This window comes from Phaseolus vulgaris, chromosome 3, assembly GCF_000499845.2.
Source record: "Phaseolus vulgaris cultivar G19833 chromosome 3, P. vulgaris v2.0, whole genome shotgun sequence".
Taxonomy (NCBI): domain Eukaryota; kingdom Viridiplantae; phylum Streptophyta; class Magnoliopsida; order Fabales; family Fabaceae; genus Phaseolus; species Phaseolus vulgaris.
The window spans coordinates 40063524-40087509 of NC_023757.2; the positions used below are offsets into that span (position 1 = coordinate 40063524).

The window sequence follows — 23986 nt, forward strand, 5'->3', positions numbered from 1 at the left end:
ATAGAGAAAAGAAAATGGAGAAGCCGTTTCCTCATATCATGCGTCGCCATTACTGCAGTGAAGAGTGTGGGAGCTAAAAGACTTGATCCAGACATTTTTTACCGACTGGGGAATATTATTAACAGTTGTTCCTCTGCATGACATTTCCCTAAAAGAAACTATCAAGATTACTTGAATTCAGAGAGTCATGAAAAGCCACAACAAAATATGCAACTCACGTACAAGTTACAACCAGCATATTTTGTTGTCCAACACAAGAAGTATATTTTGTACACCTGACAACAAATAATAGTGGAATACTACATTTGCAAAGGATCTGTGCAGCATATAGCCATTGCAAGCGATACTTGACTACAACAAAATTATAAATATACAACACTTCAAGTTACAAATTTACAACAATATCCTAAACAAAATCGTGATAGGCTTCATTTACATCGATAACAAATATTGTATGATTGAAATTGCAATCATATACATCTCTCAAATCATAGTTAAGAACTAACAACGAATGAAGCTCACTGAATCAATATTTGTAAACACCTAATCCGTGTACGCCGGATGAGGAAAGAAAAATACAACCCAGAAAATATGAAGGCGTTGTAAATTTCATTCTAACATCTACAAAATAATATTTTATTCTCTATCACTTGTTGAGCATTCGGTTTTTAATTTTAATTCGAATTTTTGGACCAGTAGATGTGCCTTCAGATGGATCCGGTTTGATATCAATCTTTTTGGTTTCTAATTTAGAATTAAATCCGCTGGGCTCAACAGATTTAACCTGTCTAGCAACGTCCACTAAAGCTTCCTCTTTCTTACTCGACAAGTCTACAGAGGATCTCTTCGCTTCATCACTCTGAAGTTTTGCCATTTCTTTTTCCCGTCGTTTTTTCTCCTTCTTTAATCGTTTTCGCTCCAAATATTCTGGATCATCATGGTCTTTATTACTTTCCCGTTTTCGTTTCTTTTCCTTGCTTTTGTGCTTTTCCTTGCCACGAGCAGAAATTTCTTTACCTAACGATTCTCCATCAGGATCAAATCTTGCAACTGAAAGAGTTTGAAGGCTGGCATATCGTCGTGCATCCGCATCTACATTGTTATCCTGGATAATACTGGACGATGACGGATCTTCAGGCTGAGGTTGTGAATAAACTATACTTGAATCAGCAGTGCACTGAAGTTCTTTGACCAATTCATCACCGTCACTCAAAAATTTAGCACTACCAATGCTAGCAGTCATGCGCGAACCACGATCATGCCAAGAATTAACTTCATCTATATTGTGATTACTGATGCTAAGAGTCTCGGCAAAATTCCTCTGCGGTGCATCTACAGAAACTGAACTGCTAGCTCCATGATCCATTTCATTACGACCACCTAAAGAACGTTCAACCACTTGATTATCAGTATCAGCCCTACTGGTAGCAGAAGATTGTTTGACCTTTATTTTAATGAGCCTCTTTCTTTCATGGCTATTCGATACAGTATCTGCTTCCTTGGAAACTTCAATTGGAACTTCCATTGGTGCTTCCTGTGGAATTTCAGTAAATCCCTCTTCAGCTTTCTCTAGGGTCGCTTCCTTTAGAAGAGCTTCAATGTGCTCCTGCGGTGGAGCTTCAGTAGGTTGGTCCTTAGAAGCTTCGTAAAGTGCATCGCTCAAACCATCCAGGCCAAGATTTGGTGTAGGGTTTTGGGTAGAGCTTGGCAGATCCAAAGGTTTACTATCCGAATCAAGAACAAAAATGTTCTTCTGATAGTTACAAGCTTCTGTAAGACTCATATGCAACGTTCTATTTTCCCTGGGAATCCCATGAAGAGTTGGTGGTCTGCAGACAAAGAACCGAATAGAGTCAATAAAATTTCGTTTTTCAAATACAGACAAAAGCTGAAGTGTAAATATAAACACGTTCAGAACAAAGCGTGTTCAGAATCAGCTAAGCTTGTTAAGAGAATCTTAAATTTTTGCAAAAATAGCAGCAAAGTGAAAATGGTTACTGACCATAAAATATTAAGACTTGATTAAACTGAGAAAATGTTTTGTTTTCATCAATAATTAAAAAAAGTATCACATTATTTTCATTTTACTTCATGTTACCAAAGACGTGAATATCAAATGAAAGAAACAAAAAACCGTTTCACCTTCCCTTGTAAACAGAATAAGTAACATTTCTGTAATTATTTGGTAACATCAAGAAATAAAAACAACATTCTGCAAATAAAACAGGCCATTATATTCTAGATTAGATTCATTTCATACGGAACATTATCAAACTAAACCAGAAATAGTAAACAGCTTACGTAAGTACCTCTCTAATTGCATAAATTTAAATCCTAAAGAATCATAGTTACTCTCAAAACGTTTGCCAGAATTTATACTATATTCAAATTCCATAATTGGACAAAATATACATAGGTAAAAAAGGTAAATAGAGGGACTAAGACCAATAAAGAAGTTCAGTTCCTAATAAATTATTTCCAAAAGCTAAATGAAACAATTGGAGAATTAAAAGTCACAAATGAACTGCTTTTGTTTTAGCACGTAAATGCAATATTCACAGAATACATTAGTTAAAAAATAAGCAAGCTCGCATTTCATTTCAATAAGAAACATATACCTTCTAGCAATTATTTGTAGTATGCAGAACAGATAATGCCGGAGAAAGACATTATTAAATGCAGTACGCCCTTCCAGTAAATTAAGCATAGAGACTAGAGTTTGGCTTGTAATTTCCTCATCTGAATTCAATCCATCCCTCATCTGACATAGCCTCATAACATGGGTGGCTAGCTTTAACTGCCCTGCAATCAAGAAATGAAATTTTATTACATAAAAAGGGGCAAGTAAAGATGGAAAAAGGGGGAAAGTAAATATGAAAATGAAAGGAAAATATAGAGACAGGCTTGATTCTTTCAGAAGGTTGTCCGTCTTAAAAAAAAAAGATAATTATGTGCCGCAAGATGAAACTTGTTTTGGGATTGGGGGATCAAAACTAGTTTGACGAATTTCTCCATAAACCTATCTAAAGGAAAAAAAAAATAAGAAAAAAAATGAATTTGGACTTCTTTGAAAGCTAAAATTTAAGCATAAGTTAAAAATAAAAAATTATAAAGAGTGTTTCTGCAAATTAGTTCATGCATAAGCCAATTTTATTTTTAGTTTGTGGAGAAACTAATTTCTATTTTTTTCTTCCTAGAAGGAACTTACGGAGAATCTCGTCCAAACAGACCCTAGGTTTATTCACTATTTTTTTCTTATTCTTACTATATAGAAACCTTTTAATATCAAGATTTAAACAATAATTATTTTAGACAACTATGTATGTTATAAAACTTGTCCAACTTAATAAACATTTATATAAATATTTTATTTTTAGCATTCTGAACCAATTTCTTGGTTTGCCACGCATCTATAGATCTGCCGCTAGGGAAAAGATTTACAACCTCTTAAGGAATTCTCCTCCTCTAAGTACTTGATAAATAAAAGCAATGCTGAATCCATGCCCTTGCAGTGGAATTCAAGATCAAGGAGTGCTCTACTTGCTTCAATTCGAACTTGCCACAGTGTCTTCAAGTCACGAAAAGGCTTTACAAGTTCATAAACTCGATCCTGAAGTAAAGATGAAGCCATTAGAATCTTTGTGCCAAACTTTGAACGGAAGTTTGATGCTCAATAACAAGGTACTTACAAGAGGAATGAACCCCGAAAGCTTTAAAGCAATCTGGGTCAATGTTCGGATACAACTGATAGTCAGGATTCCATTGTATATTGGCATGAGACTAGCAGAAGAGACATTTCAGAAATGTAAATATAGTTGCAAGTAAAATTGATAAATCCACTAGAGTAAGCAATGCATCATTTCACCTATCAAATTGTAGAAGCCGGTCAATGCGTTTGAGAAGTGATGACAACAGGAGAATACTCTGTCAAAAGTTTGAATCAGAAAGAAGCCTAATACTCAAATCAGTTTGCTAATGGATAAGATTATCTTCAAGGGAGTACCAACCATATTAACAACAAATATTAGTTAACAACTGTTAAATATATATATATATACACACACACTTCAAAACAAGCAACCTTTGCATAGTTGTAATACAAATGGAAATTGCACAAGCTAAAAATCGCACTTTCCACCAACAAATTATCAAATCTCAATACTTCATATTCAACTACTAAAGTTTTAGCTAATAGAAAGGTACTTAAGGAGATTTGGTACAAATGAAAGTAAATAAACTCAGGAAGCTCACAACAGTATATTAAATTATTAATTCAAGTAACCAAGAATATAGGAAGAGAAAAATAGATTATGAACCTGTTGCCCAAACTCAAGCTCACCAACTGATTGGACTAATGCAGAAAGCCAGAAGACATCTGAGTAGGGATTCCCATTGTTGTCATTGTACTGAAAAAATACGAGGATAAAATACATGATCCCCAAAGCTGATTATGCAACCTCTATATAGCTAAAAGCTAGAAAACTTCCCAATAAAAGTAATCCCGCTAGCCAACCAACATATCTTCAATCAATAGAGTAGTGATGTATGGAATGAGCAATAAAAAATAGTGCAATATTACAAGTACATAAAGGAGCTAAAAACATATATAATCTGTTGATTACCCTTGATTTGGCCAGCAAAAATAGCCATAGAATTATGGAAGATGGCATTGTGGCAAATGGTGAAAGCATGACAACCATGTGAAAAGCATTTATAAATAATTGCAGTTAAAAATACAGAACAGAAACAAAAATGAAGGCAAAACAGAATGTAAAAAATAAAAATACTAGAAAGAATCAGAAAGACAGTGATGTTCACTGAAGGTGAAACCTATAGTTTCAGGCTGAGTAAGGTTTCACAGAAGAAAATAATGAGGTTTGGGTTTGAGAGATGGAGCCACTTGACAAATTAGTGATTTTTTAGTATGGTATATCACAAAATTCCAGAAACCCATTTTAATCAGAATAGCGAAAAAACTTGCTATCACTCGTCCATTGTCTCCCAAAACTGCCATGTTCTTTAACTAATTCAATTAAGGTTCTTAAGAAAGTTAAATTTAAACCTAACTCAACCCTACAAAAATGGTTTGGTAAGGTGAGGTTAACATCCACTTATATATTATAGTTTAGTCATATAGTCGATGTAGAATTTCCAATACATTTCCTCACGTTGAAGACTGAACATCTTGAGCATGGGACAAGGGAGGAACCCAATAATGAGTGACATGATATATTCAACAAACTTAACTAGAATAGGCTCTAAATGACTTGCTATTATCTAAAGAGTGTGGGGTTTAAGCCTAGGTCAAGCCTACAAACCCGGTTTTATAAGGTAAGGTTTGCACTCACTTATGTATTTTATGTAAGATTTCCAGCAAAGGTCATTTCATAATATTATTTTCAATTCAACTAAGTATCCTATCCAACAAAAAACTGTTGATAATTACGTAATTTAATTATTAGCCCACTCACCAAGTAGCTCAGGTGCATTGCAACAGAGAAATTGAAATTATTTGCACACAATTTCTCTTGTAGATTTCTTTCTGTAACCATTATCCATGTAATAAGTGTATCTACAAATATTACACTGCTAATTGATCATTTCACTTGCTCTCAAAAGTTTGCTCCTCAAATCTCACGTTTGATATTGGGAGCAAGTTAACCACATCCTGTTGTGCATGTCAGTCCGACCTTCGTTTAGAATAAAATCTAAGTCTCATGTTTATTTCTCCTCAGACTTCACTCTCAAGTCAGAACCTAAATTCTGGTCTTCAAAAAAGCTGGTAAATAACCCCACTGCAAAATATTTATCAGTCCCCTCACCGCAAATCCTCACCTCCTGCATGAGGGCCCAAGGTTTGTTGCTCAAGAGAAGTGATGATTGGTTTGTAAGTTAAACATTTATCATAATCTAAGCTACACCCTCAATGCTGGTTAGGGAGATTCGTTAAGTGTTAAAAAAATTGGAAATTTGGAATGACTAAAGAATGTAGTAAATCAATACAAATTCTATATGCAATTGTTCAATCTATTTATCTCCAATCACGCAGTCTACATGAATGATATTATCAGAACTCAGCAAACAATATTTATACTGGGATTGAAGTTCAACAGATCTTCTTGTCTCTTCAGTCATTAAAAAACCAAAAACAGGGCCTGCAATTGCTATCCCCTACCTAAGTATGTCCTTGTTTACTCTGCTTCCTATACAATCATTGAAAATAGGAAACAAAGTGAAAACAAGGTGAGCTTTTCATAAGTATTTATGAAAACAGGAAATGAAAAATAATGTTTTTTCAAACTAAACATGTCCTTGTATTTACAACAAGCTGCATGCATTAGACAAGAGGAGTTTTGAAAATTACGTTAGTTATTATATAGGAGTTATAACATAAGAAAAGGATAAGAATTATTAGCCCATCATTTGTCTCTTGTAAATTGTCTTCGTAATTATTATACTAAGTAGTGGTGGTATGTAACCAGCCTGTGTATAAAAATTGTTCAGTTGAGTCTGCTTCACTCCGATATTCCCTCCTAAAATCTCAAGTATAACTTGATGAATACAAGACACTATAAATATGTCCTATGAGAATTCACTATTTCCATTTCATGGTTATATCAATGTCACATTAGTTGCTAAGAAAATAATCCATACAGCAGGAAGTAAACAATAACCTTCAATAGCTGTAGAACAAACTCAATAGCTTCTCTTGGGCTTTTCCTGTCAGCGGCTCTAACCATGGCAACAGCATGTGGAATAGCCTACAACAGCCATTTATTTAACCAAAAATGACTTGCCAAGTTTTAGAAGTACATCAATATACAATTATTTGTTATCTATCCAGACGAAGAACATGCATACCAGTTCAGAATTACAATCACACAAGGTAACTTTTAAACATATCATAAACAAGGCACATTCAATATTAACTTGTACCATCGTAAAAGAAAAAAAATGTAAACGATCACAGATAAGGGTCATGTTCATGGATAGCACTATAATTTGTACAAGGGATATTTCATGGATGACATTATAGTTTGTAAAAGGGATATGGGCATCTTAGTTCATGGATGACATTATAATTTACAAAAGGGATATGGGCAGCAAATTTCCTAAGGGTGGAGCAACCACAGTAACAAGCTTCAACATTCCTATAGAGAAAAGACCAAGCAATCACCAGATGATAACACAAACTGTAAGTTTGAACTAATATATATATAGGCCATAATGCACACAAGTTTTAGACACCATAAAACTAGAAGATAGAAGAAATCAAGAGCACACAGAAAGTAGTTTGTAGGAGTGAGGTTAGAAGCATCCTAGGTGTTAAAAGACATATCAGAACCACAACAGCCATTATGAGAAGTTTGTGTCCTTTGCATTGAGACTCAAAATATCACTTCGCATATAATTATACAAGTTCAGAAAATGTTATAATTCCCAAAGCAATCATTTATTCTTTCAGCATATCAGAATGATCATTGTCTCCAAATGAAACCCATCCACTACTGTTTTGTATTTTATTTTCCACAAACCATGGAATCAACATTTTTTAGAAGCTTTAATCATTTGGGTGAACAGGTATAACCAACATAGACATATTCACTCCTACTTAAACCTTTATACAGTATATATCTGGTGCTATTTATTGTATCACGTGATAATTGAGGAAACAAATACCGCCGAGCACACCACACTTACCTCTCTGCTTTCATTTTAACAAGCAATGTACTGCCTACAGAGTAAAGCTACCAAAGTTCAATAACATGGCATGGCATGTACACACTATCATGGAAATCAGACAAATATAGCGCACTAGATCATAAAGGAACATGCATCCATTTACACAAAATTAAACTCCATTAAAAAATTATAAAAAATGAAACGACACTTGATGGAACTCAACAAATATTCAAAACATAATTAATAACAAAAATATTACAAAATCACATCTCATCACATCAGGAGTAACATACACATCCTACCTCCTTGCATTACCTCAAGAACAAAATACTCGGCAAAATCGTGAAAATCATTTGGCCTGGCAATAATAGTACAACAAAAATTGTCACTGGATGTTGCCAAAGTTAAATGAGAAAAGGTGAACAATAATTTTCATAGTCTTACTTTGGGAGTCCAATGTCAGGATCAAACCTCCTACTCTTGTAAAATTTCACCAAATGGAGTAGACCAGAAAAATCAGTTTCCTGTCAAACAATTAAATGATGACATTATTCACATTTCAAAGAATTACACCCATTAACTTCACTGCTACAGTGATACAAATGCAACAAGTAGTAGTCATACATATGGCATCACAGTTATTCATGACAATGAACAACTCTTGAATGGATTTCAAAGTTGTAATGGCAACCAGATGTATGGCATACTTAAAACTTAAAAAGCAATGTTCCCTTTTTTTCTTGAGTACAGATATTTACTACAGCACTGATTGGCAAGTTATTAAAGTCCATCTATTGTATCAAAACCAGATCTAAAATCATTGGTCAAACCTACTTGATTCCCACTATTTAATATGTATCCCACGGGTCTTGAATATAGACAAAAAATAACTAGCTCATACTAATTAAGAAAGTTAATTAGCATCATTTAATAGTACCTATCTCATTTAAAACATAAAGTTCTTTCTTAAACTACCCTTCCTTTGAACTTGATATAAAGAATATAAAAATCATTGGAAATAAAACCTCAACTAAATGAAGGGTATTTTGGGAACAATCTCATAAGATAAACTTTGTTGAGATTTATGTATATTTGGGATAAGTGATTTTTTTTTTATTTGCTTATATTCAACACAGGAGGTATTTCATAAAATTAAATGCAACAAGTAATGTAGCATTTGAATACCTCAGATGCAGAATTTGCCAATGCAAATGCCGCTTCAATCCGTACTCTCCAAAAGGCCTTGAGTTAGAACCAAAAGACTAGAGATATTAATTTCATATTTAAAAGCTACTAATGAAAGCACATTACAGAAAGGAAATCACCTTGGAGTCACTGAGAAAATTGTTTAGGGCATTTACAATTGAAAATGATAGTTGTGGTGATGCCTCAAGGGCTGCAATTGCTTGTGCCTGGGCAATAACATCTTTGTCCTTCTCTAATTGATTGATCTAAATGAAGAAATTAACTATCTATAATCAATAAACATGAATAACAAAATACTATAAATAAAATTATGAAAGATGCAAAATACAAACCACACAAATGAATGAGCATGATTTGTTTCTAAAACAGCCAAGAGAGAGAATGAAGAAGGCTCCAGAGGTGAATGAGTATGATTACAAAACATTGCATCATTGCAAGTTTTATGTAACTGGGTCTTCTAGTTTCCCAATAGAATACAAAATAGTTCAAGAAATAGTTGCATGATATAAAACTGAAAAAGAAACTTCAACAAAGAGAGATGGTTCAGCTAGACACCCAATCTTAATTTTCAAAGAACACTTCATATGAAGTATTCAAACACCACAAATGCTAAAGACCAGAAAAGGAAAGTACTTGCACATTCATTCTAATATAAGACAACAAAGATTAAAAATCTGCAACAGGGTAGGATGTTAAGATCAAATAGCAAGGTATACAACTTGAGCCCCACATCAGAAGAATGACTTCTGGTGTTTGAATTTATAAACTCTTAATTGGACGAAGCTTTTCATATGAGCTGTAAAAGAAGTACCATGAATGGGATAAGGGTTAGTCCACAGCCAGCTTATATAAGCAGTGGAGCATGGTAGGATGCTAGGGTTCAGTTGCAAGGTATGACTAAAGAGTCCCACATTGAAAGTATAGATTCCTAGTGTGGGTTTTGTAGGCTCTTCAATTACAATGGTTAGCTTTTATGATGTGGTTTTCCTAAGATTCTTATCATAGGATAAATAAACTAGTTGTATACACATCACAAATAAAACACAGAAAGAGGACCTAATTAATTGAAACAAGCGGTGCCTCTAACAGCATAGCAAAATTACATCACAATAACCCCAATAAAATCAACTTGATGTAACAATTTATCCTTACCCACATCTGAACTGGTTGGTTAAAATGAACCTCAGCAAGGTACTCCATATCAGGATCTGCTCTGATCCATAATAAAGGCGACTCGGTACTGCCATAACAGAAAAAATGTCAGAAACCAAATCATAACAACGACAAATTAAACCAAAAAAGATATGCAACTGATATATACTTTGACCGCACGTCCATGGAAGGCACGTCACCATTATCATCAGATCCATCATGTTTTAATCCTTTCTTGGGCTTCTGAAAGCGTCTAGCAGCAAGCTTTGAGTGGCATTGTATTTCCAATAGCTGCCATGCTTCTCCAGCCATTGGCAGAATTGGATGGTCATACATACCATCAAGTTCATATACCCTGATGCTCATCATACCAGGCCATCCAGTATCTCCATCTCGATTTTCTGTATCAGGATTAATATCAAGACTGGATGTAGTTGAAGTCTGCAATGCTGTACATCCTCGCAACACAGCCAATTCAACCATATTCTTCCTTTTGTTATAGGAAAACCCCATCCTTAGCAACAGCAAGAGGTAACTCATCAGAATACATGTACAGAAAGCATTCCAAAAATTAAATAAAGAGTAACAAATAAATCCTTGTTTTATACCTTAGAACGGGACATCCACAAGAACCAACCCACCGTGGAAAGAAATCCTTAAGAAATGGACGTTCAAGATTCCCAACCTTATTGGCAAAATGTCGAAACTGTGTATTGAAATTTTTTATCAGTCCCACATATCAAAAACCCATCAAGATACTTCAGCTATTACTGCATTAAAGATTAAACTGCATTTATATAAGGACAAACTTATTTAATCTATCACTGCAATTTAAAGCAAATTTCATCAATTTGCTTGTCCACCTTTTATTCATATTCTTTGACCAAGCAAACGCATAAGATAGAGTGACATTTCAAGGCCTATGATGGGCAGCTCTATTCCAAAATGGAGTTTGCATACAAGCTGACTTATAAAGCATATGTAAAATGGGTAATGCCTAGTTTGCAACTCCCGTTGAGATAGAACAGTTGCTTCTGTAGCAAATAGTTTGTAGTCAACTTTAGGTCCATTACTTATTATTGAACTTAATTACTCTGTATATCCAAGATGTACTGATGCCACAACAATGTCTTTTTCAGATAACAAAGTCTTGGTTGGTTTATAACCGAAATTGTAAAGAGAAGAAAATTGGAATCATATTAATGAAAGTTTAGTAAAATGAAAGATTGATAAAATTGGTTAATAGTAAAGATTGGTAAAATTGGTTAATTGTAAAAATACCCATGGTCGAGTGATATATATATCTGTCCTATTCATGCTAATGCGATTTTATAGATAAACCTAAAAGAAGTGGTTATGACACAATATAACATTTATTGAACAGAACCAACTATGCATAGATAAATTGTCAACGGCTCAGAAGCCTTTAATCATTTCTAAGGGGAGAGAGAGATAACAAACTATTCTGTTAATGAAAAATTGTTCTACAGCTCCTTAACTTAAATATAATTTCAGAGAAGCCTCATGCCCATAATAAGCCACATATTTTACAGAACTAAAAGTACATTACCTCCTTAGTACTTAGAGTCTTCATGGAACGCGTTTTATCTTGAGCCCGTGAAACTATTGTTTGTAAAATCTAAACATTGATAACAAGCAAAAAAATATCATCAAAACCTTCAAGCATATAACCTCCAAGGGAAAATAACAAAAAAGAATAACTTCATAGATAATGGTAAGGATAACAGAAAAGCACAGTAAAAGGATCATGTCAGATGATGAAGAATGGGAAAAGGTGGCCAATGCAAGGAGACCACTAGAAATATCTCCAGGGAAGGGATGCCCTACTATCTAAGTTAATGAATAAGTACAATTTAGAATACTGTCCAAACACTGGTATATTCCACAACTATTCTTTGATATCAGCCACTATCTAAGAACAATCATCTCAACATGCTTCAACATATAGAGTTAAATCATAGACAATTAAATATAACAACCAACCAGAACCCAAGTAACTTGTTCTACCACTTACCCACTTTTCTTATTTTCGTAAAACCACATCAATGTACTCAAAACTTGAATACAATAATTTTAGCTCATACAATAATATTAAGTAAATGGTGAAAAATATATAACCATCTTTCTCCACCTATGATACTCCCACGTCAAATAAGTAATTGTAAAAGGTAAAGCATTTCCTGCTATGATCGTACCATGAGCTGTTTTACCAACCAAACCAACCAATGGGACCGCTAAACCAGTCAGGCAACTGGTTCAGAGAAACCATAAAAGCAGCCTGAGGAATCAACCAAAAAACTAGTTTCTTAAAACCGATTTAATAGTACATTATTTTATTTTATTTTCTTGAAAAAATCAACATCAAATTTGTTATTTTCTTTTTATTCTTCATATAAACTTATTATTAGTAAATACTGATAAATATTATTGAAATTATAATTTAAGTATGGTAACATTTTATTTCATTTGTTATAGTTATTTTAAATGTTAAAAACCTATAAATATATAATATATTATAACATCATAGAACTATTATATCTCAAACCACTTGAACCATGATTGGTTCAATGACCAGTCCCATTTCACAAAACATTGACTCATTATAAGAGTTGTGTGTACCCTTTTGAAAACTGAAGCCATATTTTAAAAACTAGTAGGACAAAGCCTGTAACATTTAGATATAAATTAGGATTCACAAATTCAATTTAACAAAAAACTTTTGTTTAATAAAACAGTTATCTTTCCAGGACAACCATGAGAACCAAGAATCACTTTACTACTCTTGTTTTGAAATTTTCAGTGCTAACAATATCGGATAATGAAATATATCAAGGATCCCAAAAACCCTTTATGAAAATATATCAGAAACCATAACAGGTTTTTATGGCACAAAAGAAAATACACTATATATATATATATATATATAATTTATATATATATATATATATATATATAATTTAAAGAAAACACAAAATTATAATTCTAATGCAAAAGTAGTGAAGGACAACCACATGAAGCCATTGCATCTAAACAGAAAAGAAAGAATAAAGAATGGTACAGTTTTTATCGAAGTTGAGGTTAGGTTGATATCGCCAACTGGAAACCTCATTGGAAATGCAGCCAGAAACAGATAAGAGGGAAGTACAGAAGCAGAATGTGGGAGAGAAGGGCTGATTTATGAAAGAAGGGTTACAAATTGTGTTATAGGTTAAAATAGAAAGTTTCGCTTTAACCCTTAATGAAAAAAAAAAACACAAAACCCAAACGACCCTGTTTTCCAGCAGGGAACTGAATCCCTTATGTTAAACCTAGATTGTGTCAGCAGACGCGATCTGTTGCAATTTTGGCCTTGCACACAACAGCCAGAATCCTGAGATGCAAATGCAATCATGCAATTTTTTTGTGCAGGGGGAGCCACTGTGCACCAGCACAATATAGGCTTGAACGCACACTATTGGCAAGAACACACACTATTGATTACCATGGTTAAGACAAGTTCAGTATATCTAGAATGATAAGAGGACATAAAGTGCAAATGTTAAGGACTCTCACTCTACGGAAAGATTCAGGACCCATTTGCTTTTCCAACATCTGAAGAACAGCCACCTGCAAAGGGGTAAAATAATATTCATAAAATTCAATACTAATTAAGGAAACACATTACTATACTGACTCAATGCTATAAGATTACAGGTAGGGGGAGAACAAAAGGGAAATACTTACAGACTTCCAAGATCTTATTTTTCCATACAACCCAATAAACTGAGTTCCATATAAATCTTTGCAGGAAGCTGAACAGCTCAAAGCTGTCGCTCCACCATTATCAACTTTGCAAACAGCACAATTTGCCTGTAGATTGATTTACATTAGCACGCAAAAAATGTAATTACAATGTTAACTGTAGCACTTTCAACTCAGAATACAATGCTCTACAGCCTCAACCTAGACTGACAGATGAACCATGTTTAAATATCAAATGAAATTTTAGAAACAAACTTTGCTACAGTCAATTACACAAAGAAAACCCAAACAAAAAAAGAAAAAAGCCTTGAACATTTGAAATTAAGTAGCTAATGATAGTTAATAATGTAAAAAATATTATTTGATCTTGGTAATAAAGGCAATATGTACAGCTGATATTTAGGGTTATTTTCATTATGAGCCATTATTAGGTTTCCCTGTATTATACTTTGAATAAATATATACAAGGGATTACATGTGTGACCAAACACACAACTTACAACAGATAAACCCTTTATGGTATTCATAGAGCTAGGTTTTCCTCTTCTATTTCCCACAGTGCCCATGTTCAAACGCACTCTTCGTGTGGCCTTTGCCCTCCTAAAATGAATTATTTTGGGCTACTCCAGACTCCAAAAAGGTTATTAATATTTCTCTCCTCAACTACATGAGTATCTAGTCTTTCCTTTAGAGACCAATACTTTCTTTTCTTCCACTACTGAAGATAACCCTCCAGAGGTTCTGCCTGTTGCTCAGTAGTAGCTCCTACTCCACCTTCACTTCTTATATACCATCGACGGACATAGGCACCATCAAAAGTGTCACCCATGATCCTTTAGCACCATCTCCTGCTCCAATTGCTCTTCCACCAACATTGTGTACACTTGAACCTCCCATTGTAATTCGCAAGGGTATTTTGTTCATTCATAATCCTAACCCCTTCATATGTATTTGCCCTAAACAATGACCGTTTATCTCTTCCCTATTTTTCTTTTGTCTCTTCTTTGGACTATGTGTTTGTGCCTAAGTGTAGAGGAGAAGTCACAGTTGACAAACATTAGAATCAAGCCATGCTTGCAGAGATGACTGCTATGGATGCTAGCAACACATCGGAGCTCATTTTGTTGCCTCAAACAAAACCACTATTGGGTGTCATTGAGTCCACACAATAAAGAGTGCACATGATGGTACAACAGATCATTACATAGCTTGTTTGGTGGCAAATGGTTATACTTAAAAAATTACCTAAATTATGGCGAACCTTTCTCCTATGCCCAAAATCATCTTTTCCACCTTTTTCTTGCCATGATAGCACTTGAAAAAGGATATAATCTAAATAAATTAATATTTTATTCAATTGATTGATTTAAAACAGTGCATCAGTAAATATTACCAAGAGATCTATAAAATCTTCTAACAGCTTCTAGTAGTATACTTAATATCCTACTATCAACACTTCCCATCAAGCTGGTGAATGGATGGATATCTATCATTCCCGACTTGAATATTAGATCATGAATTCGTTTGGTGGAAAGAATCTGTAAACAGATATGTTAAATGAAGCTCGGATGGGACATAAGAAGTAGAGATAAGGGAAAGTGTTGATTTATTTTTATGTATTTGGTCCTATCATGTTGAACTAGATTGTGAGCAATGCTAATAGTTGACTTCCTATCACTAAAGATCATTTAGAATAATTCACAGCCATAACTTACATACCCCATGTGCCATAGCTCAAATTTCAGCCTCTGCAGACCTTGCAACAACAATTTTCTTACTTTTCTAAGTCACCAAATTTTCACCCAAGAACATGCAATATCCTGAGATGGATTTCCTATTTGTGGTCGACCCTGCAAAATTCGTATCACTACGAATTATGTGTTTGGGTATGAAATCATGAAACCATTTAGTGGAAAGACCTTTTGTAAACAGATCTGCTGACTGAAGCCCAAAAGGGACATAAGTAGTGAATAAAACGACTATCAAGTTTCTCTCTAATAAAGTGACAATCTATCCCTATGTGTTTGTTCCTATCATGTTGAACTAGATTATGAGCAATGTTAATAATTGACTTACTATAGATTGTTCACATGCTAATAATGTGAGATCATTTAGAATAATTCTCGTCCATAACTTACCCCAAGAACATGCAATATCCTGAGGAATTTTCCTACTTGTGGTAGACCCTGCATAATCTGTATCAATATCAGTGTTAAAAATATCGGATAACGGATCATATCAGAGACCCCAAAATTCCTTTATAGAGTTATATCGGAACCCATAACGGGTTATGGCGGAAGCATGACGATCGAAAAATATAATATATATATATATAAATAACTTCAAAAAAATGCAAAAATAATGAAGGTATAGGTATAGTGGTGGCAGAGAGAAATAACAAGGTATAGGTATAGTGGTTGTGGTGTACTATGATAATAATTATATATGTTTTACTTACTTGGGCCCAAAAGCCTAATGTTAATAGTTGTTTAAATTAGGGTTGTCTTACCAGCCGCACATCAGTTTCAAAACTTTAGGGTTTTTCATTTAAATTTTAAAGTTTTTTATTATTTTAAAGCTGAAATGGGCCTTTGGCCCAAACTTTTGTGTCTTAGAAATTAGGTTTAGGTGTTCTGCAGCCTTCTTCTTCATCAGCCACACACAGCAACTTCAAGCTTCGGTGCGGCCGCTGCCACAATTTTTTCGATATTTTGGATATCTCTGATATTTGTTACCACTCCGCCATGAGAAATTCGATTCGCCACCGCCTTGTTGTGGCGGTGGTCAGGAATTCCACCACCGAAATCTGCCATGGCGACACCATGGCCGATAAGTGATACCACTGATCAATATACAACTCCTTTTTAACTTTTCATTCCTCTTGAACAATAATCCCCTTCCTGGACTTGTCCTCAAATATTGAACAATTTAGCTCATAGCTTGTAAATGTCTCTCCCTTGAATCATGCATGAACGGACTAACTACACTCGCAACATAGGCTATGTTGAGTCTAATGTGAGCTAAGCAAATGAGTTTACCCACAAGTATTTGATAATGGCCTTTATTTAAAGTAGAATTGCCCTTGTCACTTCTAATTCTATGGTTTCGTTCTATAGGAAGCAGTGTTATCACTTCTAATTCCTGACCACTGCCACAACAAGGCGGTGGCGAATCGGATTTCTCATGGCGGCCGCTATTGTCATGGCGGAGAGGTAATGGATATCGGAGATATCCAAAATATCGGAAAAAAATTGTGGCAGCGGCCGCACCGGGGCTTGAAAGAGCTGCGTGTGGCTGATGAAGAAGAAGGGCTGCAACGGCGGATGAAGAAGGTTGCAGAACACCTAAACCTAATTTCTAAGACACAAAAGTTTGGGCCAAAGGCCCATTTCAGCTTTAAAATAATAAAAAACTTTAAAATTTAAATGAAAAACCCTAAAGTTTTAAAATTGATGTGCAGCTGGGAAGACAACCCTAATTTAAACAACTAATAACATTAGGCTTTTGTGCCCAAGTAAAACATATATAACTTGTTATTTCTCTCTACCACCACTATATCTATACCTTCATTATTTTTGCATTTTTTGAAGTTATTTATATGTGTATATACATATATATATATATCATATTTTTCGACCGTCATGCTTCTGCCATAACCCGTTATGGGTTTCGTTATAACTCTATAAAGGAATTTTGGGGTCTCCGATATGATCCGTTATCCGATATTGATAACACTGATAAGAACTTCAGTGGTCTTGCTCTCAATCTTATGTTTCTTTAAGAAGATCAAGAACATACTTTCTTAGGGATATAAAGATGTCTCTCTTCAATTAAGTTAATTTTATCCCAAGGAAGTACTTTAATTTTCCTAGATCCTTTGTCTCAAACTGAGCAGCAAGCTTTCCTTTCAATATTTGTTTCTCATGTTCATAATCTCCTGCAACAATCATATCATTAAAAGACTAAGGTAGAGTAAATTTACTTTCTAGAGAATGCTTGATGAACAAGGTATGGCCACCTTAACTCTTTCGATACCCCATGAAGACCATAACCTGAGTGAGTCTACCAAATCATGAATGAAGTGACCACTTGAGTCCGTACAAGGTTTTCTTCAAACTGCACAAATTTTTCCTTTCTTAAATAGGCTTAAAACCTAAAGGAATTCCCATGTAGACTTCTTCCTCTAGATGTCCATGCAAGAGTGACAACATCCCTACTATTTTCAAGCTTCAAGTTTTGATATTGGTCCAACTCAATCTATTGACCCTTTAATATTCCATAATATTTTACAATAGAGAGAGTGCCCTACTTGGCACCAAAGATCTTGCTTTCTAACGCATAACATGCAAAAATGTCCTGTCGCATGGAATAAGTATTTACAAGGTCTTCCCAAATCATCATGACCAAGACTAGTATGATTATTTGTCACCCAATGATCATCCTACGAATCCTAATTTGAAGTTTCATTCCAGTCAGGAGGAGCCTTTGACAGACCTTGGAAGATATCGACGTCTAACACAAGTTTAATTACCTAACTATTAATAGACCAGACATCACATGCATTTAGTGTGGTTAGCCAATTCCTAAAGGCCCCGTGCGATAGTCATTGGAATGTTATTGTATGCATCCTTCGATACATCAAGAATCACAGTTTAAATACATCCAGAATGTCATTTTGTAAACAAGCAAATCCCTTAAGAGCTTTGGTTGACCACATTCGTAACAAGCTAGGTTCATATCACATATATGCTCTAGCTTGAGGTGGGTGTAAAAGATGTTTTGATCTTAGTAATTAGGGAAATATATACAGCTAATAAGTAGGGATATTCTCCATTATTAGCCAGTATTATGGTTTCCTTATATTATACTTTGAATGATTATAAATAAAGGATTAACATGTGTGATTAAATACAATTTACAACAGAAAAAACTCTTCAAATAAATCAAAACAAATCTGCAGAGAAGGGAAAATAAAAAAATAAAATAAAAGGGGATAAAAAAAAGTGGTTATAAACAGCACCAGCCTCAAGAATACTTATGAGAATACATGAACACTACTCCAAACTACAAAGCATCCAGACCCCAATAACAAGTTGAACCACAAACTTTTATAGAAACCCATAAGGGGCACACGTTCTTTAATTTTTTACAATATAATGCATGATGTGTTAGCCTTTACATAGACCAGACTAAGCCATAAAGAAACACAAACCTTGTATCTCCGGTACCGTGCCTCATTATTTCCCAAATGTTTCTTGATATAAAAATCTGTCAAGAAGCCAGCAAGTCCATCCAAGAGCCACTCTGCAATGTGCAAAAAACCATTCACCAATCACACCAGAGGAAACACAAAATCTGCTCAATTTACAAAGAATCAACTCAAATTAAAACAGCAACCAAAATATCCTCTGTTAAGTTACCATCATTTGGTGCCTCAGGAGTGATATACACCCCAAACCACTGTCTTGCAAGAGCATATGCAAGTTTTACCCGTGTGTCAATAGTCTGTCAATAAAGACATAGGCTGATCATTAAGCTGGCATAGTAGTGAAATCATAAGCATAAAAACTCTCATGTACATGAGAAGCAGTTTTTTTATTCATTCAGAAAGAGTACAATTAGAAAAAAGAAAATCAACTAAAAGAATTGAAGTAATGAACTGACCTGGTCAATAACCTTGTCATCAAACAAAACTTGTGAACTAAATATACTCACAGAGGCTCCTAAACTCATTGAAGACACAGCCATCTCTGGCTCTATGAAAACTTGCGTATATGAGTCAAATGGGAAGTCTACAGAAAGATAATCCTTATAGCAGCTGCTCACCAATAAAAGTCCAACTATCCAATCATTATACAATTTATGATTAAAAAACAACCTGTTTCAGGCTAGTTAAATTTCAACTGTCAGACATCAAACCTGAAGGCACTATGGAAAAATTCCACTGTATTCCGCATCTTTGATAGATTAGGCATCAAACACATGTGTGATATGAGACTAAATTGGTGATCAGGAAGAATTTCAAATGGGGCAACAGCCAAAGATATCCACCTTGCAGCAACTGGAACATCCAATTTATAGACATATGTTTTCCGAGGAGGATTGTCCTTGCTTAAGACCTGAAAAAAGAAAGGAGGTTCAATCAAAAACAAATTTAACTCTGCAAGGAGTATAACACAAGATAAATTCTTATGTAGAACTATAAACTTAAATAGAGACAGAAGAGAAGCATTACAACAAAGGAAAAGGGACGAGAAATTTTCCTGAAATGAGGGTGGCAGGCAGAACAGGGTATCATACATGATCTATATTCCATTGCATATAGAGAATAGAATCAAGTAAAGGAATGCATCAATAATAATAACAATAATTATGTTTTCCAACTTAGACAGCATTTCTCCTTTATTCTTCTCTTCCACGAAATGGTAGTAAAAGATAAAATGTAACACTACTTCAAAATTTTGTAAAAATTAAATGAACTTTTCAACACAAAGATCTGAACTAAAGTGACAAATTCCTTGGATGAGAACTTTGACTAAACAAATCCATGACCCTGGAGGTGCGGTGAGCATGGATTGAACATGCGACCTTCAGATCTTCAATCTGACGCTCTCCCAACTAAGCTATCACCGCAAATCAAAGATGCCACCAACCAGAAACCAATGTCCAGGCAATAGTGTTGCAGAGTTGCATTAACCCCCCACCCCCTCGCAACAAATTGACAGTGATAACCATATATGGCTGACTGAGATTAAACGCACAAATCATGCATCAGCAACAAATTGAAATCCATGCCATATGTTGGTGTTGTGTCCAAAATGACAAGAAGAGTATTTTACAAATGAATTTTATCATTGAAGAAAAAAAAAACAGGAAACAGGGAAAAGAAAAGGGGAAGGTTGCATCCAATCCAAAGAGGAAGGAGAAAAAACAGAACAGCAAGCTCAATTTTCAAAAGATTCATCAGGCCTCACAGTATGCAAGAACATAACTTCAGGAAAAGCAGATCACAATTCAAAATAGTAGAACATTTTTCCTTTGAGCTATTTCAAGGGTCCAGTGAACGAATTATGAATAAATGGATTAGAATAAACCACAATATGCAGAATATAAAAACAAAGTCAGCGGATAATTCACTATTCTACCAGACATCTCAAGCTTAATTATTTGGCAGCAAAACACTAATCACGGGTAGGAAATCACTATTTCCAATATTAATAGGATAAACAAAAACTTTAACATCGATGTCTTAAGTAGAAAACTAGTGATTTGCAGTTTTCTACAGTTCTATCATAGCAGTCAGTCATTTTCAGCAATGAATACTGTCAAAAAGAATATTCATTGGATTTGAAGCCAATCATCATCTAACACCTGTGGAATATAAGAAGAAAAAAACAAAGTAGGCATACTCCAATTGTCAGGAGAAGGGAAACAAAAGAAATTCCAATTCCCAACCTGAGTTGACTTGAAGAAACATTAAATGTGCTTATCAACAATAGAAACAGCTACAAAATGTTATCAGCTTATGTAAAAATAGTATTGATTGTGCTTTCATAACTTAAACAACAGAATATTATTATCATTCATTGCTACCTGATAAAGCAAGAATCCCGTACTAACAGCCACAAGATTGTGTGATACTGTGAACTCCAGGTCATAGCTGAACATGAACAAAACAACAATAATTAATTCAAGCTCACGATGAACATTAGTAAATACATTTATAATAAAATGTAGGCGTGGATATAGAAACACAAATGGGGAAGTGTTAACAGTCCATACCAGCATCGTTGTGAATTGTCATCTATACAGGGGAACCAACATCTTGCTCTCCTTATCTGATTATCAGTATGAAGAAGATTATTTCTGAAGTGGATTCCTGTCTCTGCCTTTTCTATCCAATAGTCAATACGAACAATTCTCACATTCTGCACCCAACATCAACCTACATGAGAAAACACAAAAAGTAAACCTCACCAAAACTACTCATTCTCACATTTCACCGCCATATTCTCATGGAAGGATGCTGCACTATCTCAGCAATCAAAAACAATAACCTATTTCTTACAATGAGTAGGCCAAAAACATATAGAAATCAAAATGCAAAAATAGGGTGAAAATTTTGAAAGAACACAATAAGATAGAACTTGTGGTGACACCCATCACAAATTCATTCATGCAACATCTAAATAACACACATGAAAAGTCCAAGCAAGCAGAAGACGAAGTTCATAAATAGGTTGATAGTCCTTAGGATGAACTTGGGTCCAAAGTTTCATAAAATGGTCCGCAGCTGCAATTTCACCGGCAATGTCAAGGTTGTCTAACTCAGTGACAGCATCGCAACTGCATTTGTCTGCAATTCCCCACTATGTCAACGATGTGATCTCAACATCAACGCTTTTGGACTCTCCATGACCACAATAGTGGCTGAAATTGTCCACTATTTCCCAGAATATAAAGGATAACCACAGCCACAATTTAAGGACAGGTTGGTCATACAGAACCCAAACACATGGCATTAAGTCTATTAGAAAATGTAAGTATATTATAATTATATATATTATATATAATATATAATGACATGCTAACCAGAGTCCTGAGGGCATTGAATAAGGAATTAAAAGATAAAAGTTTACTACTGCGATGTGAAGAAATGTGCTTCCCTATGATTTTTTAATGTGCTCCAATATGATTTTCAATAAAAAGTTTCTCTTATCAAATCCTTAAACAGTGCCCTTAGGCACTTGTTGTCAAGACCCCCACATAAATAAATAAATATATAAAATTCAAATCAGAAAATACATATATATATAAATAATTATAAAATCCAGTCAGTGCCTAATTACTCTTAATAAAGGATAATTACAGGTATGAAGACCATGTTTACAAGCATATAGACAATTTAGCCCCATTGAGATTTGCTAATCACTGTAACTCTTGTTCCTAGAACTAAAAAAATTCAAAAAACTCTAGAAATCCTCAGATGGTACAAGGCTACTTAAACGTTAAAAACTTGGGTGATAATATTAACATAATATCAAAAGGCCAAAATGTCAGTGTGCGGTAAAATATAGCAGTAGCAGGAATCTCTTTTTTTAATTTCACTAAATCTAAGGACTAAAGTGACAACTAATCACATTTTCAGGGACTAAATTAGTCATTTGCTATATTATTTACAATTCGGTTGCTATGCATAGGGTTTACATTTCTCGTTTAACAGAACTCTCTAAATTGCTCAGAGACAGGGTTAGCACTGAAAGCTAGAGTTCATAGCAGCAACTACAACCTGTTTGGGCTCGGCCGAGGAGTGAAACCCGTTCTCGGGAACTGGTTGCTCCGGCTGCTGTTCACTTTCAGCCTTGGTAGGTTTACAGCAGTTAATGAGTAAATTGGGCACCAGCTCCTTCTCCAGAGAGGACATGTACACTGAGACAGCAGCATCGGCAGCAGAGCTAGGAGAACACACAGAACTAAACCTCTTATCATCTCCCACCTGCTGCTGCTGATGCGGGTAATACTCGAACTCCGTGGGCTCACCATCGACCCAAACACTCTCAATCCCTAAATTCTCCGCATGCAACCCTACGATCCCAATCTCCGGCACCGCAATCTCCAATTCAGTGTACCTACAAGTGAAATCAAATTGTAGATCGATTTTAAATACGCGATCTCGAACACAGTCTCAGCTGTAAGAAAACCTAATTTACAACAGCAGCGTGTGATAGAGATGCTAATTATGGAAGAACGGAAGGGGAAAAGAGAATTGCGAACCCGTGGACTAGGCGTTTGTCGATGTCGATTGAGAGGCATAGCTTTTGGTGGTGAACTAGGGCACCAGAGTTTTCGGGCTTGGGGTCTTCGTTATTCTTGGGCTTGCGAGGTTTCGCCATAGGGGAAAGAGAAAGAGTGAGAAATGAAAATCGAATTCGAATCAAGGTATCTTTCTCTCTCTTCCAATGTGTCTCCCTCTGTGATAGCTGAAGTGATGCTGTATTTATAGAGAGATAGAGCAGTAGTAGCGTGCTTGAGTCAGGCCTAGACAAGCGATGACGATATAATGCCCTATCTGCAGACAATTCTTTTCAATGTTTTGCCGAAATTCATTTTAGGGGTAAATAAACTCGTACATAACAGTGTCCCCGTCAATACGCAAACTAATGAATAATTTTTTTAAGATATA

General features: G+C 34.9%; 1 protein-coding gene and 1 non-coding gene across 3 annotated transcripts; both read right to left on the bottom strand.

Annotated features, from left to right (window-relative positions):
• Nucleotides 1-347: 347 nt before the first annotated feature.
• On the bottom strand, nucleotides 348-23887 carry LOC137807652 (transcription initiation factor TFIID subunit 2). Of its 2 annotated transcripts, XM_068608391.1 has the most exons (25): nucleotides 23578-23887; nucleotides 23093-23432; nucleotides 21586-21731; nucleotides 21397-21463; nucleotides 19723-19922; nucleotides 19468-19621; nucleotides 19224-19308; nucleotides 19016-19107; nucleotides 13786-13911; nucleotides 13615-13668; nucleotides 11612-11680; nucleotides 10650-10747; nucleotides 10211-10555; nucleotides 10042-10129; nucleotides 9009-9134; nucleotides 8869-8925; nucleotides 8128-8207; nucleotides 7999-8041; nucleotides 6675-6761; nucleotides 4317-4406; nucleotides 3866-3924; nucleotides 3690-3780; nucleotides 3445-3610; nucleotides 2619-2802; nucleotides 348-1829 (listed from the first exon to the last, which is right to left on the bottom strand). In XM_068608391.1, the coding sequence occupies exons 1-25, from the start codon at nucleotides 23694-23696 to the stop codon at nucleotides 647-649; spliced, it is 4149 nt and encodes a 1382-aa protein (XP_068464492.1). In that variant the 5' UTR covers nucleotides 23697-23887; the 3' UTR covers nucleotides 348-646. The 2 variants fall into 2 exon arrangements, with proteins under 2 accessions (XP_068464492.1, XP_068464493.1); XM_068608392.1 differs by lacking the exon at nucleotides 8869-8925 and having other exon boundaries at nucleotides 23578-23827.
• On the bottom strand, nucleotides 20364-20436 carry TRNAF-GAA (transfer RNA phenylalanine (anticodon GAA)). The gene has a single exon. It is a non-coding gene; the product is annotated as a tRNA-Phe (tRNA).
• Nucleotides 23888-23986: the final 99 nt, after the last annotated feature.

Bases quoted from the DNA above. Each gene is read 5' to 3' on its own strand.
- LOC137807652 (XM_068608391.1), bottom strand. From the start codon at position 23,696: ATGGCGAAACCTCGCAAGCCCAAGAATAACGAAGACCCCAAGCCCGAA. The intron at 8,042-8,127 runs GTAAGACTATGA...TATTATTGCCAG, and splicing joins CCTGACATTGGACTCCCAAA to GCCAAATGATTTTCACGATT. The intron at 2,803-3,444 runs GTTGTAAATCTT...TCTTGATTGCAG, and splicing joins GGAGGAGAATTCCTTAAGAG to GGCAGTTAAAGCTAGCCACC.